Source organism: Rattus norvegicus, chromosome 2 (assembly GCF_021556685.1).
Source record: "Rattus norvegicus strain SHRSP/BbbUtx chromosome 2, alternate assembly SHRSP_T2T, whole genome shotgun sequence".
In the NCBI taxonomy this organism is placed as follows: Eukaryota; Metazoa; Chordata; class Mammalia; order Rodentia; family Muridae; genus Rattus; species Rattus norvegicus.
Genome location: NC_141535.1, coordinates 180765523 through 180781408, shown reverse-complemented (window position 1 = coordinate 180781408; position 15886 = coordinate 180765523). Strand labels below are relative to the sequence as shown.

The following is a 15886-nucleotide window of genomic DNA, read 5'->3' as shown; positions in this document are numbered from 1 at the left end:
AATCTTTCACTCATTAAAAACAGAGGGATTGGTCACCATACCCTTGGCACTTTATGATGTGAAAAAGACGTGTTAATGAGAGTTAAATACAAGGTAGTGTGATAAGTGATTGAAGCCATCACATGAAATCAGCACCACACAAGTATCAGTTCAAACTGGTCTCGACAAAAAGCACTGTTCGGACTTAATGTGGCAGACAGTGTCTTCTCCTATTTCCCAACGGTCATTCACAGTTCTCTAGACACCCCTTACTGTACTTGCCTCCACCAAGTAATTCTTGTCCCACCAACCATTGTGCAACATCATATAGATCCAGTCACCAAATCATCTCTCAAGCTCTACATACCACAATGATCCGTCCTCATTCCCAAGGGTCTTCGGCCTCAGTCAGGCACTGCCCAGTTCTGATCAAAGCTTACCCTTCCACCCTGGACTCTGCTCTTCTATCAGTGTTCCAATTTGTCAGTCCATCCCCACAATTCTCTGTCTCTCTTTTAAGTCTGAACATTATACCTAAGGCTCTGACTTTTTTCTTTCTATGGGAAGTCTCACTCATTCATTTATTAATGCATGCCCCATGACATCAGTGTTTTTCTCAGTCACCCTCTATCTTACTTTTTAAGACTGGCCCTCTGACTGAGCCTAGAACTCACCAATTTGGGTAGACTGATTGTCCAGTAATCTCCAGGAATTCACATGTCTCTGCCTGCCCCAGTGTCGGGGTGTTGGGGTTTTGGGGGTGAGACTTGTGCTGGACCTGGCTGGGGATCTGAACTCACAATCTCCTGGTTGTGAAGCAAGCACTTACCATTCCAGCCCCTGCTGTGGAATCTGTGACATGTTCCCTCCTGTTTGTTTTGTGTTTACACAGGCTGCCTTTTCTTCTCCAGTAGTTGTCCTTTCTGCTGTTTCTTCCCTCTTTTATATCACTCTCCTCGTCACCACTAACACAATGAGGAAAAAAATTGTAAGTCAATGATCTAGGTAAGTCACCTCCCATGTGACACAAGGGAGCTAGCTAGTGTTGGATATATATATATATATATATGTATATATATATATGTATATATGTGTGTGTGTGTGTGTGTGTGTGCGCGCGCTCGCGCGCGCCTCCCTCCCCTTTTTGTAGAAACAAGCCATCTACAGAGAGGTTGGAGTTCTGTAGAGTATTTTATTACAAGTCTTTTATGCATAAGGTAAAAGAGAAGTGATATATATCATGCCAGAGACACTTCTCTCTGGAGCAGTACACCTGTGAAAGCATGTTAACTGTGAATCCCCTCTTCTTGTCTTTCATTTTGTTGTTGTCTGTCATCGAAGCTTTGTCCTGACCGCCCCTCCCTGCAGTCACCTTCACTCTGCTGCTTTTGACTGTCAGCACGTGTTACTCCATCATCTACATTTTGGCTTTTCCTCTCCCTGTGTCTTAGTTTCTTTTCTATGGCTTCGATAAAACATAATAAGCAAGGAAAATTATAAAGGAAAGCATTTAATTTGGGGACTCTTGGATTCAGAGGTAGAGTTCATGACCATCAGTGATGGTGAGGGACATTGCAGCCCGCAGGCAGGCATCCTCTGAAGCAGTAGCTGAGAGCCTGCCTGAGTGGTTTGTTATTTATATTTACTGTGTCCTGATACACAAACAGGAGGTAGAAAGAGTTCACTGGGAGTGGTAGTGACTTTTGAAACAAAGTCCACCTCCAGTGACACACTTCCTCCTACAAGGCCATGAGGCCACACATCCTAATTCTTCCCAGATGGTTCCATCAACCAGGGGTCAAACATTCAAATAAGTCTATGAGGTCATTCTCATTCAAACAACCACACCATGCTTACCATTACTTTAGGTCATTTTTTCTTTGAAATTCAGTTTTTATTTTCATGAATTAAATATTCTGTTAGTTATTCTTATCCACCTTTAAAGTAAGACGATTCTTAGCTGAAAAGAGCTTTCCTCAACATTAAGTGACAATTTAGCTTAATATAGAATTCCAAGTTGAAAAATGTGACTTTGGATCACTGGTGACAAATGATTACAGAGGTTCCTGACATTAATGGCTGAAAAGGTGCTGTAAGCCTAATTTTCTTTTGTGCGGGTTGCATCTCCTCATATGGTTTTACATTTTCTTTTGAAATTCATGACTGAGGATTCATGACTTTGATTCTGTCTTGAAATTTTTTAAACTGATATCTCTTCCAATATCTGCCCTCACTTTGATGCTTCCTTCTGGAACAGTCATCAGATGCACAGGACTTCTGTATTCTGTATTTAGAAAACCACTACATTCTAAGTAGTTTCATTATAGATTCCATCCTCTGCAGGTTCTTCCTGTATCCATTCAGCCAACTGTGGATTGAAAACATGAATAAAAGCATCGATATACAGATTTTGCCATTATTCCCTAAGCAATACAATATAATAAGTATTTGCATTACATTAATATTGCATTGGTATTGTATTGGGCATTGTAACTAATCTAGAGATTACTTAAAGAATTTAAGAGGATATGCATAATTACATGTTAACACTGCGCCATTTTATGGAGAGGTTTGAGTATCCTTGGACTTCAGTATCCCAGAGATCTTAGAACACATCTTCCATGCTGATGGACGATTATATCTAACTTTCAGCTTTTTATTTCTTTTCAAACAATATATGGTTTAGTCTAGCAAGACTCAAGCATGGCTCAGAGTGTAAGGGCATCTGCTGACAAGTCTGGTGATCTAAATTCAGTCAGTCCTTAGGCTACACATGGTGGAAGGAAAGAACTGATTCCTGTAAGCTGTCTTCTGACTTCCATACATTATTCCTGGTGTGTGTGTGTGTGTGTGCGCGCACACACACACACACACACACACACACACACACACACACACACATGAGTAAATAAATAAATATAATTAAAAAATTTTTTAAAAAGGTTGCTTAGAAAAAGAATTCTACAAAATAAATGTCTGTTTTAGCTTGGGCTTACACGGAGGAAAAAGAATCATCCTTTAAAACTTACAGGCATGGCCTGCAAGTCAGACCTGGCTGTCATTCTCTCTAAAGGCCTCAGACAAGGCAGTTGTATAATTAGCATAAGGTTGATCTCAGACAAGTGACAGATTACCTGGAATATCCTCAGAAACAAATTCAAATTTAATTTAAAGGGATTGCTTTTCAACACAAGCCCTGTTCACTGGCTGCAAATGAAGTCTCACTAGGATGCACCTGTGTGGAATGGGTTTTAAAGTATGTTTGCAATTTTTTAACTATGAATTCAACTTCCAAGACAATTAATGCTATAAAAGATAGGGTGAGGCTACCAAAAATATTCTGATGAACGACCTATCAGATAAAAATTATAAGATATTTTATTATGAATGTAATAGTTTCTAGATGGCTGTGTTATGTCATTATAAACTCATCAACTATACCAAATGTACTATTGTGGGTAATGATAATGAGGGAACTATAAATGTGCTTCAGTACAGAGTATATGGAACATTCCTCTGCTTCCTCTCTCTTTTGCTGAACCCAAATATTTTCTAAACTATAAAGAGTTTTGAAAGAGGTATGGTTAAAATACCCCCAAATTCAGTAAATAAGAATTTAAGTCATAAAATAGAGAGAGATTGAGAAGAACCAAATAGTCCTAAGAAAAGCTATATTAAATTGTATTTGCAGAAAAGGACGAGGGGTGCAGAGAAAGATTAGCTTTGGCTACAAATAAAGGACATATGATAGTATTACAGTTTGCATGTATAAAAGTAATTTACAATATAAGACTCTGTAGCAATCTGAGACTGGTTCATCTAGCTTTTCATATCACTTCCTATTCAGTAACATTTGTTTTTGACAGCCTGTTAGCTGTAGCTGGAAAAATAGGACTCATATCATTAACAACGATAAGTTCTCTGTTTGGAAAAGCCACTCTCCTTTAAGAGCATGAAGTTTGGGGTCAGTGAGGCAGGAAGCAGATACCTGCCTTTCCAACCAGAGCAGCTGAGCCAGTCTTGGTGATCTATAGCGTGATCTATATCTCATAGATAGATGACCCTTGAATCCAGGATGCTAGTTTTTTCATCTCTGTTTATATTTTCTGTTAGGAGACCCAGTATTAAGGTCACAGTCCACCAAGTCCAGACAGATCTTGAGCTTAATGTAAAACAGACTCATTTTTTCTCTTCTCTATCTGACATGGTCTGGAGAGCACGAATGACCCCCAACATCCTCTACTTCTGGAAAGTCACAGAGTCCATGGCCAAATTACAGGTTCAACTTCCTCTCTCCAGATAAGAACTTGCCCAGCAAGCACCTGGAATTCCTCTTCATGTAAGTAATGCATTATTCCCACCTTATCTACTGCAGCCAATAATGTGTTCTCGCCCTGAAAACCCTTCTCACTCCCCAAGGTTCGTATAGCTCTTGTTCATCCTGAATAAAGAGAACAAGCTGCTTCACAGAATATCATCTAAGAGAGCTGTTTCACTGAACACCGTCTTCGTCTAGACACCCTAAGGGAGGAAGTGGAATTCAGAATGACAATTTCACACCAATAGTGTACATACAGTCCAAGCCAGGAAAAGAAAGGGATGAAGAAGGAAAGGGTCTGTTCTTTAAAAATGTCTTAGAGGTATGTCTACATTGCCCAGGAGTGAGTCACGTGATCACACTTACCTAAATGAGTGGCCAAGGAATCTGCTAAGATTTAGGTATTTTGTCACTGTGGAAGAAGTGGGTTAGAGATATGGAAGTAAGTCAATAGTTCAGTGACAAACAAGACTCTATTTTCTTTTATCGCCCTTGTGTACTCAGGGGCAGAAGCCATGACATCAGCTCTGCTGGCAGGCACCTTCAGTAGTTAAACCATCTCACTTGCTTTCTGACCCATATTTTACACAGTAAGGATGCCCACATCATTAGGTTCAAATTTATATTCTGATCTTCACAATCTTGGACCTCAAATTTCTAGGAAATGATAGTCTCTACTTCCAGAAAGCCACTTAGAGCGTTCCTGTTTTGGCTCTGCTTTTATTTCTCCCTTCAACTGGGATGTGAGTCATTTTCTCATTTTTGTGAAAGTGTAGATATTCCTTTAGGTACATTTTAAACACTCCCCGCCCCCAACATTTGAGATGACTATACATGTAAAAACTTTCCATTAAGCAGTTCTGTCAAAACCAGAAGTTGGCTCTTTGGAAGTCCTAACCTGTCTTTACTACTAAGGGGAATCAGGGTAAAGGATTTCTGTTGTCTTGTGGGGTGGGCTGGGCAATGAGGAATTGAGGCTACTGTGGAGGAAGCAATGATACTGATATGAAAAAGAAAAAGAAAGCCAAGGCCCTAGAAGCTCCTGGACCCTTCTGCTTTGCTACATACTATATCTTCTATGCTACCACCAGACAGTAACCTTCCTGGGGACAGGGACTGTATAGATCTTGATGTTTCTTTACCATTTTGGCACCATGGCTTGTATATGGAAATTACTCAACAGAGCTGTTGATTGATTGTTGACAGCTCAGACTATGCAATTTAATCCTTGCTTTGTGCTTTATACTCATCAGAAAATTACATCAAGGTGTGGTGCATTTCAAATACAAAGTAGCACATTAACCCTCTACTCCACCCAGTCCAGAAACATTGGGAAAATACCTGCACTCATTTTTGGCATTATATCCATTCCATAACTAAGTTACAAGCAATAGAAGACCAGAGATGATTAAAAAACATTACTTCTTTAGTTTCCAAATATGTTTTGAAATTTTTTTGGAGATTCGTAGTCCCAAATTTCCTACCCCTCTAGTTTTTGGTGGGGTAATCTGCCCAGTGTCACTCCCTCTGCCATGACCTGGTTAACGTTGAATGGATCAGAGATGGGGCATTAGCTCCACTGGTCCAATGACTAATTTCATTTTGAAAAAAAATTCTAAGAAAACATATGTGGTTTTGATGCTAAAGTAAGTTTTCCATTTTACTTTCCCATTGTATCAGTTGTGGACAAGAGCAATTATAAATAAGCAAAAGATAACTCACATCAGTATAACAACTATCTTATGGCTGATGTGTGCTTCTCCAGATCGTTCTTTATGCTGCCCTTGTTAATAAACCTATTCAGGCTGCAATGCTGTTTTTCACTGGCTTGATTATATATCACTGTATTCATCTTTATGCTGACCTTTTTTGTTTAAAGGCTATGATTGAGTCCCCCTGCCCCCAATTTTCTCTTAATAGTGTAAAACCATCTTTTTGTTATAGTAAACACATAGCATGCTTTGCATGCCTAAATAGTTTTTTATTTCATGGTCATCTGTTGTTTTTTTAACCACCTCCTTATTATTGCCTCCAATTCTTTACTGTAATTAGGTACAGTGTGATGCACATCATTTATTCATTCAGAAGATATTTGTGAAGTATGTTAACTCTGTGTAGCACTATGGAAGGGGCTGAAGACTAAAAAAAAAATGGGACAAATTCCCTGACGACTTCTGCTAGGGATAGAGACAGAAGATAAATAGAATCAGACTGCCAATAAGAGAACCACAAACACTGAAGAAAACACAACGGTAAAAAGATAGAGAGTGACAGGGTCCAGGCTGTAATTTAGGCAGGGGTAGCAGACTGTGCAGAGAGCAGAAGGATGAGCCTCAGGTGAACCCACAGAAGTGGAACGCTGCACTGGGGATTAGGCAAACTCATACCATGTGGGAGGCTTGGCTGCTTGGCATGCTGGGCCCTTTGCTTAGCCTGGCATTCACCTTTGACCCTCCTGCTATTCTCTGAACCATCTTGGCACCATCTGCTCTCGGTCTGCCTGTGAGAAAAGTTGTCCCTTCTCTGTACAGATCCCGGCACTTTAAGAAGAGCTTTCCTGGGCTAACTTAATGTGGTAATCATTTCTAGTTAATCAGCTAATTAATTAATTCAGCGAAAAGCTTCACATCTGAACAAAGAGAGAGAACAGGATAACGAGCCCCCAATTACTCTGTATTTTTTCTACCCTCTGGACCTCTACAATGATTTTCCCCTTCTGACTATTTTAAAACTAAGTCCAGAGGGACATCTTTTGCCGCCTAATACTCATCCAATGTCTCTAACATGAGGCGTTTTGAATAACTTGCTTGTCATTGCTATTCCTGGCAGAACACAAAATCATTTGTGCTCAGGTTTTTGCAATAATCTTAAAAGTGTGGTTTAAGAGTTGGATTGTTTGATTCTCGGTGCAAATTGAGCCACCCATTGGCTTGCCATGCCTCTAATAGTGTCTTCAGACGATTTTCTCCCACATCATTTACTCTGTATAGAAGAGCTTACTTGACTTAAGGAATCATGCACATTTTGAGTTAGGCTAATTAATCCGTTTTGGTGCCATTTCTTTTTCTTGTGGTGTCCCTACATTCCCCACTAATTCTTGAAAACTGGTAATTATATATAGAAGCTTAAGTTATATTCGGATTCAAATACATTTCTGGCAAGCAAGACTCTGGTGTGATTGTACATGCTTGCTATTCAACTACACAGAGACTCACACAGTCTGATGTGCCCTGCCCCACTTGAGTGATGTTACCTTAGACCAATCTGTAGACTTGGATGTTGGCAGTACCAGTCATTTATTCATCTTAAAGCTGCCTAGAAACCTTTCACTTAATAGTATACGTGCTTCTCACTGATTACTGTTTGAGAAGTTATTTCATTACATTCATTAATTCATTACGGATTAATACACGGAGCTTTTCTGCCACAGATTTCTCACTTATTACCTGGAATTGTTAAAGAACTTTCCCTCCAACTATTTCATAGCACTAACTGCAAATTACACAGAAAACATAGTAACATCTATGTGTCCAATTTTGGGGGCAACTAGTTGACACATTGTCAATTTCTAAAGGTAACCTTAAATGATCATTACTATTCTCAGGCCTCTGTTTTGATGTGCAGTGATTAGGTATGGAATATTTGTCTTATTTTTTTTGTCCAGTGAGAGTCCTTTAAAATGGTCTCCTGCGTGGCTTTGCCAGAACCTCAGTAGGCTCCCACAGCATCCCTGCGTTCTGAGACAGCATGATTGTTCATCTTGTGCACTACTAGCCTCAACTAGACAAGCGTCTCTCCAAGAATCCCTACTTTTCTTTAGTGGAAAATAACACTTGGAGACCTCAATGTAGCCACCATGGATGCAAAATGAACTATTTTTTAAAAAGAAGTATTGCCAGATCTTTTTGGTGAACAACTATAGTATATTTTAGAGAGAAAATTATTAATTACAATATTAATTTATAATATTTCAAATTTAAATTTAGTGTTTCAGAACATGTAATTAACTCCTTCGGTTCTCTTCTTATATATCCTACTATTTTGAAAATTTTGGTATTTTTAAATTTACTCTACAGTAAAGCTGTGTTCTAAATGATAATGATCGTTATCACTGATAAGAGCATGTGATACTTTATACATTTCTTGAGACTTATTTGGTCCTTAAAAAAAGATGTACAGTACAAGCAGTTTAAAGTTGCTAGAGATAATTTTTATTTCCTCTGTATCAACTTGATATAACACTGGCTAAACCCAGCTGTTTTAGTTTGGTGTTGTCCTTTAGGGAGTTTAACAATTTTATTTTGGTTTATGCATATAACTAACAGAAAAGGCACACTCAACAAGGTCTAATTTCTCCTCTTGACCATTCTTTGTTCTGTAGTTATTTTTAATGAGGTATAGCTCACTTTTTGGGTCATTATCCTTTTTTCTTATTTCCAACCCTTTCATTTAGGCAGGTAGGCAGGTAGGCAGTAATTATAATAATAAAGGAAGTGGCCCCGCCCAGTTTGATCCCAGCTTCCCTGCCTCACACTGCCCTCCACAGACTGCCCTAGGGATGTCAGGGGGAGGAGACATTAGCTCACACTTAATGCTAGCTAGGTGTCTAATTTCAATTAACTTCTTGCTTCACGGAAGATCCCGCCCACTCTAGGATACGCAACATAACTATGAGAGTTATTTTTGGATTCCACGCACTGCTGAGTGTACAGACAAGAAACGTGTGACTACACAGGTGCACGTTGTCACTTCCTGTTAAGGCTGCTATGATGAAGAGCGAAGTGATACAAAGATGTTGAGTAACTCCCGAGGCGCAAGCGTGGGGACAGTCCACATGAGGAAAGTGGTCCTGAAATTAACTAAAAACATAGTTCAGGGAACAACTGTGGTTTCCTAAAGTCTTGGTAGTCATTTTGGACCTTTTAAGAGTAACAATTGATGAAATGGTCCCCAAGTTTAAAATGAAAACAGGCTTGAATTTTTTTATTCCTCATTTAGTTTAATTTAATTTAAAATGGTATTGGCAAGTAGACAGAAGATAGGAGCCCCGACTTCTATCAGGGTAAAATTTCTAACAGGGTAAGCGTACATGCAAGGATGTTAGATTCCTAGGATATTACTGATTACTAAAGGGGTTGAACACCAAAGGGGCTCCTCACCGAAGGGTTCCTCAGAGTTCTCTCAGCTCTCCCGGGTTGCTCAGAAGAGATGCTAAATTGGCCATGCCAACCAATAAAATTCTTCTAAAGCCTACAGAAACTTCATAGTCATCTTTCTGCTTCGGTCTGCCTCCTGAGACAACCTGAAGCAAAATGCCAATCCTTCCTGGGACCCTCCCTCCCTTTTTCTCCCTCCTCTTGGTTCCCTATGGATTCCCTTCGAGCCCCAACCTTCTGTCCTCTTTCTCCTTCCATTCCTTTCCTTTTTCTTTTCCCCTTTTTCCTTTCTTCCTCCCCCTTCCTTTCTCGTCCTTACACTGTGGCTTCCCTCAGCTCTCCCACCACCTTCTTTCTCTCTTTTCTTTTTGTCCTTACCCTCTCTTTCTTACCCCTCCCGCTCTCTTTTGGTTCCATCGACTCTTTTCCCTTTACTCCCTCTCCCCTGCCCCTGTTTCTCCGCCCTCTCCCCCTTTTCCTGGACTATTTTCTGGACAGTATTGGGCAGGCAGGCATCTAGGCAAGTTTTAATTTCTACAAGTCTAAAAAGTGACACATACATTTAAAATAATAATAATAATAATAATAATAATAATAATAATAATAATAATAAAAATAATTCCCCAGGAGTTATTAGTTCGCCAAATGAAACGACCTGTTAATGTTTTTGGACTCTGCCACCACTGCCATGAGCGCACCAACCTACACACACTTCAGTATCCATTACTCTACAGGACTAAGAGCTAAGTGTAGGCGAAAACCATTGCTTTTGTTAATGTTGAGCCTAAAAAGTCTCTCTGCTTATGTCTGCTTCCAACGACAACCTGGAAGCAAAACGTGAATCTTTCCTGCCACGCTCCCTCCCTTTTCCCCTCCTCGGCTGGAGCTTCTCTCCCACCTTATAGCAGCCTAGGTTTTTGCTTTTGTTTTTTCCATTTATAGTTCTTTTGTGTATTGTCTTTGTCTTTTAACAGTTTTGTAAAAATTTATTTTGTGTTCCTTAATGTGTTAGGAGAGTTTGGTCCTTGTTAAGTAATAATGTACCACTTATGCCATCTAGTCATAATATTGTGACTATATGCTATAAATACTCTACTTAGCTTGTATGTCCATTTCCCTAAAAACAGAACAAACGAAAACCCCCCAAAAAACTTGTTCCACTAATTTTCACTCCCATACCCATGGAAAGTCTAGGTCTTTGCAGGAGCCTTTTCCAGAGAACTGAGGAACACTGGCCTCAAGTGGCCGCTAGGTGGCTCTGCACCAAGGCTTCTGCACAGTGGTTTGCTGAATAAAGTAACCAGGCAAAAATGTACCAGCTTAAATGATAAGAGACCCTTGTGCTGACTTGGGGTATATCCGTGCGTTGTTTTTTTGTGGGTTTAAAGCAATTCTCTCTCAGGACCCAAGCTCACTGCCAGATGGTGGGTTGGGGGAATGGGCAGGGTGAGGTTGAAGATTTCTGGTGAGGGGAAGCTTTTTCATTTCCTTCCTTCCAGACCCAAGTTCTTTGCTTCTCTCTGACAGGTGCCAAGGGATTTTAGAAGAGGCTTAGAAAGTTTTCTTCTGGTGCCAGTGGCAGTCCTTCGTGTGTGCTGCAGCGTAGGTGTCCTAATTCTTTATTTAATTAGTTCACTTACGCATTTACTATAGCCACTGATCTTGTCTTTTAAAACACTTGCTCTCCTGAGAGAAGAGGACTCACAAATGAACAAAATGCAAGTTCTTTTCTTGAGGGACTGAAAGAACAGTGAGGCAGATGAGCACCCAAGTAGCTAGGATCCAATATGGTGAACAATTTAAGTCACATGAGTGAGACATCTTCATGCCTTAGGTGAAAGCCTTTCGATGACAGTAAGCTTAAGGAGTGACAAATCCCAATACTGTTACTTGCTATCGTTGTGGATGGTGGACCAGGTAAAAATCTCTGTGTTGGTCAACAGTACTTGTCAGAAATAGAGGTGTCGGACCCATCTCCATACAAGGGCAACTGGCTGAAGCTAGACACCCAGGTACAACTAATGGGATCTTAGTCATAAAAAGTCAGCATTACAACTTAATTTATTCACTTACTATAAATAAGTAGTTTTTGTCTTCTAAAAATTAAGTATATTGCTATGGATTAGAGTTAGAATCCAGTGCAGAACTTGACACACTGAACGCTTCTACCTCGCAGTAGTGTGAACAGTTGCTATGGGTACGGCTTCACTAGCACCATTTTGAGTTCTCATTTTCCATTCTTTGACGAGGATTTCTAAGATATATTTAAGCTTTCTTAGATTTATTTTAAGGCATACCCTGGGATTTGGATTATCATATTTCTTTATCATCATGTCAACCATTTCCAGTCAGTATAGAACGCCACTTTGAGTTCACAACAAAACCGATGGTTTAGGTATGAGATGAAGTGACATGATCAGGTGACTGTGTTTCGATGTAAAGTCTAAAATAGCACTCTCCTTCCCTGGTGGGGTCCTAGTGAATCACCTTTCACTGATTAGTAATTTAGAAAAGATTCTTTTCCTTGGCTTGAAAGAAGCCAAAAGAGCACAATGATTGTAGGCTTGCTGCTGTAAGTTTTGGTGAATTATGACAAGCTGTGATGGCAAAGTATTGTTTCATAGAAAAATTGAGAAATTATGTCAAAGAATCAGGATAACTCTTGCTTTTTCTTTAGTTTTTCTAACTTTTATTTATTCCAAATGCTCAGTAAATATTTTATCTAAAGTTAGCATTCATTTATAAAATTAGGGTCTTTTTTCCCCAAAATTTTCTTTCCACAAGTTTACCTTTTTTTTAAAAAAACAAAACAAAACAAAACTTAGCTCTGCTCTCCCCTGGTGTTCATAACCACTTCAGAATTATCTCTCAGTGGTGTCCTCAGGTATTTTTGGAGAAACCATTTACAGCTTTGCCGTAGCCTTCCTTTACTTCCTTACTCTTAGCTACGCGTCTGCTAGTTTTTGTTTCCTTTGACTGGCCATTTCCTGTTTTTTTTTTTTTTTTTTTTTTTTTTTGTTGTTGTTAGGAATCAATGGACCACCTCTTCTAATATTAGTCTTTGCCTTATAATAGAATCTGGGTACCAGTCAGAGCACTTACCACACATGTTACGGGGTGGTCAAGTCTCCTACAGGCATCAAAGCCAGTGGCTTCTCTTCTTCCTGAAGCAATACCCCCTGCCACCTGTATCCCCTACATGCTGCTCTTCTGTGTAGATAGCATCTACTCTACATGTTAAAGAGTGCTGGCTAGAGGAACAGAGCAGGAGGAGACTCACACAGAGCAAGACACTAGAGACACAGACAAGTTCTTTACTTTTCACAGGGTCAAGTACAGGATGATCACCACCCAGGCAGTTATGAAAAACTCTCAAGATAACAAGACATATGCTCTGTGGGCATGAGGAGAACGGGAAGAGCCAGGAGAAATCCGAGCTCTCCTGGGAAACATTTCAACACTTAAGGAAGACCGAGAAACTAGAAAAGAGGAGTGAACATGGGGGAAGGTTGTAGACTTGTTTTTGAGAGTGTTTCATCCCCAGCTGCACTGTCCAGTTCAGCAGCAGCCCCCAGAGGTGTGACCACAGCCTGAGCCCCCAGACTGCTGACCACTGCCACGGTCACAGGAACTGGAGCTCCTGCGCCTGCATCTGTGGGACCTGCGCCTGTGGTGGCTCAGGCAGCAGCCTCCCTCAGAGCTGGGGACACTGCAGCCCCCAGAGCTTGTAGCACAGCAGGAAGAGGCTGCAGGCAGACACTGTGCTGTGCTCTTTGGGGGGCACTTTGGGGAGCACTTCGGGGAGGGGCACTTGGGAGGAGGCTGGCACTGCTTCTGGCTCTGCTGGCAGGACATCTCGGCAGGAACTTGACCTAGAAGAGTAGGATAGAAGCATTATAGGAAGAAGCTTCCGGTGAATATCTACTGACTTAGTTCGTCAAACACGTGCCTTGCATTACCTATCTGCTATCAAAGCCAAGATCTCCATGAAATAAACAGGAACATGGAGATGGAGGCACAGATAAATCTGAACACAGCATTCTCATGCATCCCTAGTAAATGCACTCAGAACAATAAGCTTTAAAAGACAAAGGGTAACTGATCTCCATGACCTGCAAGATATTGTCTTCCATTTTCCCTGCTTGAAGAAAGGGATGGTGATACTTAGCTTTCTGCTAAACTGTAGCAAATACAGGTATTGGGGAAATGACTCTTGGAAAATCCTCTGGGCTGATGCAGACCTCTCAGCAGAGTGGAGGCAATGCTGAGAGCCAGGACTCAGGGTGTCCAATACCCTGATCTACCCAGAGAGGTTCCTGTCTGTGCTCTTCTCCTTGTCTATTGGCCTCTGGCATATCCACTTCTTGCTGCCTCCATGCTAGATACCTCTGTTTCTTTCACCCCAGTGAAGTCCAGCTTGTCATCTCTACACTTTCTTAGCTGAGACCCTGTCCCTAGTTAGGTGCTCACCAGATACAGCAAAGGCAGGAGAAGAAGGCTCTGCTGAAGAGGCGGTGGGTGAATGGTCCAGGGCAGAAGGCCTTTTATCCTTGGCAAGTCTGTGATGCACAGACCAAGCATGCTGCTGCTTTCACAACAGAGGAGGTGACAGCACCTAATACTCCCAGCATCTTCCTCATGTTTCCAAGATTCCTGGCAAGGAAGAATTAAACGATCTCTGTCATTGCTTCCAGGATGTACCTTTGATCTGCCATTTCTTCTTTCACTCACTCAGCCCATATGCTTTAACCTTAACCTGTCTGTTCTTTGTATTTTTGTGGGCACTGTGAATATGAGATAACAAAGAATAATTTTCTGCCCTTGACCTTTTCAAATCTAACTGCAAACACAGAGAAACCTATGTATGGTACTGTGTGAGTTTTTAATGGGATGCAAATGTCGGATGTAATTTGCTTCTGATTCTAAAGGGTGTTGAGCCCTCAGATCGCTCAGCCCTTGAAGTCGAAATGCCATTAGCTAATGGATTGAGGGTGGGTTGAACCTGTGGGAGGCGGAACTAACATTCAGGTAGGATATGGATGAGAAGCAATGTTGTGAAGGCCCTATATTATTAATAGTACAGTACTCCAATGTAATGTGGCAAAAGATTTTCTTCATATTTACCTTTCTGTGGACTCTTAGGCATTGTATAAGATGATAACCTTATTTTGGAGCATGATCGATGAGTGGTAATGACTTTTTAATATGCTGCTAATGACAAGGTTGATGTTAGAGGAGTATAGAGAACATCAAGATTAATGAAATTATCCTGGGAACTTCTAAAATTTATAAAGTATGGATGAGGAGTTGCCTACAGGAGTGTGAAAGGCAAATGCACTGTAGTCTTGTCTTCTCCAGATCCACCTAGATGGAGTTTCTCCCAATTAGCTACCCCAGCTTATACCTTAGCACCTCCCAAGACACCCAGGTTTTGTGTAGTTAGGGCAGAATTGAACGAAAATGGGTGAGCGAAACACCTGGAACTTCAGATGAGGGTCCAAGGACCCTTCCTGCTCCTCCTTTCTCTGAAGGAACATCAACAATCAACAGGCAGCTGGTGATGCACTCTTATAGGCTTGCACCAACCTGATGAGAATGGAGACTGCTTTGCACAGTAGCTAGCATTATATGAGTGGTAGTAATGAGTGCTGCCTATCTTTTTAGATGATTTTTGTGAAATGTGAATCTTCTATTTCTACTGGGTTAGAGATGAATTTGTCTTCGAATTCATCCACTATCAAAACTATTTTGCTATTTGTTTCCCATATTACCATCATAATTATAGCAGAACACTGGTTATAGTTAAATTAAAGGATAGGTTTAAAATTTGGATCTATTCATTGTACATTGGTTTTGAAGGGGAATTTTCACATAAGTATATTATGTAATGATATACTTCTTCCCTCCTGATGGAGCACACTGTGTGAAGGTGTGTCTCTGTTCTTCTTTACCTGCCTAAGGCATTTTCTGGTTGGTTTTGGAAGGTGGAACTTCTTGGTAGAGACAGGGATGGTAGGAGAGAAATAAGAGGCTAGGGGATTCACTAACAGGACAGGGATGTGGTTGGATATACAGGGACTTAGAGAGAGAAGTGAGGAGCTAGCTAGCCATGTGACAAGTCTGGGGCTAGGATAACAGGATTAAGTTAGATGAGCTAGCTGGGGAGTAGCACAAGCTAAATGCCCAAGCTATGCTAAAAATTAGTAAGTCTCCATATCATTATTTAATTGCTAGTGGGTCTAAAAATTCCAGCTATAGCTCTCTTACTTTTCTTTACCCCTTCTTTTTTCTTTTTTTCATCTTTATTAACTTGGGTATTTCTTATTTACATTTCGATTGTTATTCCCTTTCCCGGTTTCCAGGCCAACTCCACCTTTTTTTTTGTTGTTGTTGTTGTCTCTTGAAATTTATTTTATTTATTTATTTATTTATT

General features: G+C 40.5%; 1 protein-coding gene across 1 annotated transcript; it reads right to left on the bottom strand.

Annotated features, from left to right (window-relative positions):
- Positions 1–12747: 12747 nt before the first annotated feature.
- On the bottom strand, positions 12748–13973 carry Lce3fl1 (late cornified envelope 3F-like 1). Its single transcript, NM_001401886.1, is given in 2 exon segments — positions 12748–13325; positions 13924–13973. A coding segment is annotated over 1 exon segment (297 nt). The 5' UTR covers positions 13309–13325; positions 13924–13973; the 3' UTR covers positions 12748–13011.
- Positions 13974–15886: the final 1913 nt, after the last annotated feature.